This window comes from Camelina sativa, chromosome 3 (genome assembly GCF_000633955.1).
Source record: "Camelina sativa cultivar DH55 chromosome 3, Cs, whole genome shotgun sequence".
Lineage (NCBI taxonomy): Eukaryota > Viridiplantae > Streptophyta > Magnoliopsida > Brassicales > Brassicaceae > Camelina > Camelina sativa.
In genome coordinates, this window is record NC_025687.1 from 4,111,649 (window position 1) to 4,113,758 (window position 2,110).

The following is a 2,110-nucleotide window of genomic DNA, read 5'->3' on the forward strand; positions in this document are numbered from 1 at the left end:
TAATCAAACCTATAACTGTAAACTCTCTGAAGAAAGCGACAGCAACATACCGTCTGCAACCGTCAATTCTCCAGTGCCAACGCATTTTAGTACTCCTACAAGCAGTCGAACCTGCACAGCATAAAGACACTAGAAATCAACAGACCACAAAGAGCATCACAATTCATCCCTTTCATTTTCAAATCAAATTGATACATTTCTTATTCGAAGTTCCGCATACAACAAAAAGAGGATATGTGGACAACTATTACTATGTGTATCAATAAAAAGACTACAATTGATACACGTGATCTACCAAGAGAGACAATGAATAAAAAAACTCAAACCTGGTGGTACAGAAAACCGCGGGAACGCGCTGTAACTACATAGCAGCGGTGCCGTCTCCTTGCACCAAAAGAATCACCATCTGTAGACCCCTCCGCTTCTCCAACATTAGTAGCAACACCAGCAGTCTCAGTCTTGGGTTGACTGGAACATGCGAGAGGATCTCCATTGTTTAGATTACTCCACGCCCTCTCCGTGATAGATGGAAAGTATGGAGTTGATGGTACTTCAGTAACATTTAGTTCATCTAAAGATCTCACAGGTGACTTTGCCTATAACAAACAACTCGTCAAAAGAGTTAACAGGTTTCTGGAAGAACACTAGTCTACACATAATGATAACTTCTTTTTAGATGCAGACGACAAGCTATCTTCCCTTTTCTCTATCACCGAGACGAAAGGATACATATGTATCTTAATTTAAAGAATCGAGATTAACATCTACTGACTACAATAAAAACTGAATTTATGGGAGTGCTTTGGTGCGCTGTGATGACTGAGAATACTAGAAACGATTAATGAGAGATCAATCTGCTAGAGTTATCATATATTCGTACTTGCTCACAAACACAAACAAATAATTAAGGTCTATCAAGCCACAAATAAAATGCATTTATCAGGGATGTTGTGACGAATATGTCCAACCATTCAGAACATTTCATATTGATAGTGTATGACATATAGAGATGTTTAAACAAAAACATAAAAAGAAATTTGACCTGGCAACCAGATGCCCTGAAGGAGCTAAAATCGTGAGTTCCAACAAGAACTTTGCATGCTTCCTGTGCACCAATCATTGATGATGTCGTTAGAGTTTTTTTATTCTTACTATGGTTAAGGACTCATCTTTCAAGGGAAAATATTTTTTTTGGATCAGTGCTGATATGGATGCTGACAATACAGTAGTATGCAAACCTGCATAGAGCGAAGATTTAGCTCCTCAGGAACATGCCAGCAACGGTCTTTTTCAAGAATTGATAATGGATCCGACCCCGATAGCATGCGGTAGAAGTATCTACAGTGAGTGTCATGAAAAATCATCAATTTTTCAATTGCAGGGAATATATTTCAAAGCATACCCTCGTACTCTAATATACAATCAACACACATATGGAACACTAAATTCTATAGAACAACTTAATCTTGGCTTCTACTATGAGAGATAGACAGAGAATACCTACGTGCGCTCCCGGGCTTTATATCTGGCATGATAGTTTCTTGGGACACAGCGAACATCAATCACCATAACATCACCTTCTTTTTTCTGCTTAATAACAACGCAAGGATTTTAATGAGATGTTGAATACTAGTAGATAGGTCAAAGTAAGTGAAAGTTAACAGCACGGAGAATAGAGTGAAAAGAAACTTAAATAAATATGTCATCAAATCTGAAGTAACTTTTGTCAAGATCAAAACTTAGATGATATAATTTTGTGAGTAACCCCTGAAATGAGAAAAAAACATTGTATCTAATTAATAATATGAAAAACATTCAGATATTAACCTGTAAAAAATGGTTGACAGCTTTCTGGACCACATCAGGCTCATGCGGTGGTAACTGCATTTTAAAAACAAAACGGCCAGTGAGAATGCAAGTATATCTGTCCCTAGTAGTTTCAAAGACCATCAAACATATACGATAACAGGTATATGAGAATGTATACGTTATGTGTAAACCAGACTACAATTGGAACATATGATATTCAAAACAATGTGGCATGTGTGCTCCTCTCTCTAAATACTTTTTCCTTTACATGAGCGTGACACCGCTAATTCCAAACGTTAGC

At 37.3% G+C, this 2,110-nt stretch overlaps 2 protein-coding genes across 3 annotated transcripts in view; both read right to left on the minus strand.

Moving 5' to 3' along the window:
• LOC104768115 (tRNA pseudouridine synthase A-like) overlaps positions 1–2,080 on the minus strand; it is a 3,722-nt gene extending 1,642 nt beyond the window's left edge. Inside the window, exons 1-7 of one of the 2 annotated variants that reach the window (XM_010492048.2) lie at positions 1,988–2,080; positions 1,828–1,881; positions 1,505–1,587; positions 1,239–1,338; positions 1,043–1,105; positions 327–596; positions 51–111 (exon numbers count right to left, since the gene is read on the minus strand). In XM_010492048.2, coding sequence (XP_010490350.1) covers positions 51–111; positions 327–596; positions 1,043–1,105; positions 1,239–1,338; positions 1,505–1,569 — 559 coding nt within the window. In that variant the 5' untranslated portion in view covers positions 1,570–1,587; positions 1,828–1,881; positions 1,988–2,080. Of the gene's footprint in view, positions 1–50; positions 112–326; positions 597–1,042; positions 1,106–1,238; positions 1,339–1,500; positions 1,588–1,827; positions 1,882–1,987 lie in introns of those variants that run through there. The other variant, XM_010492054.1, reaches the window with a different exon arrangement.
• The window catches only part of LOC109124857 (tRNA pseudouridine synthase A-like), a 9,530-nt gene continuing 9,235 nt past the window's right edge, over positions 1,816–2,110 (minus strand). The window contains exon 8 of the mRNA XM_019239594.1: positions 1,816–1,881. Coding sequence (XP_019095139.1) covers positions 1,816–1,881 — 66 coding nt within the window. The remainder of the gene's footprint in view (positions 1,882–2,110) is intronic.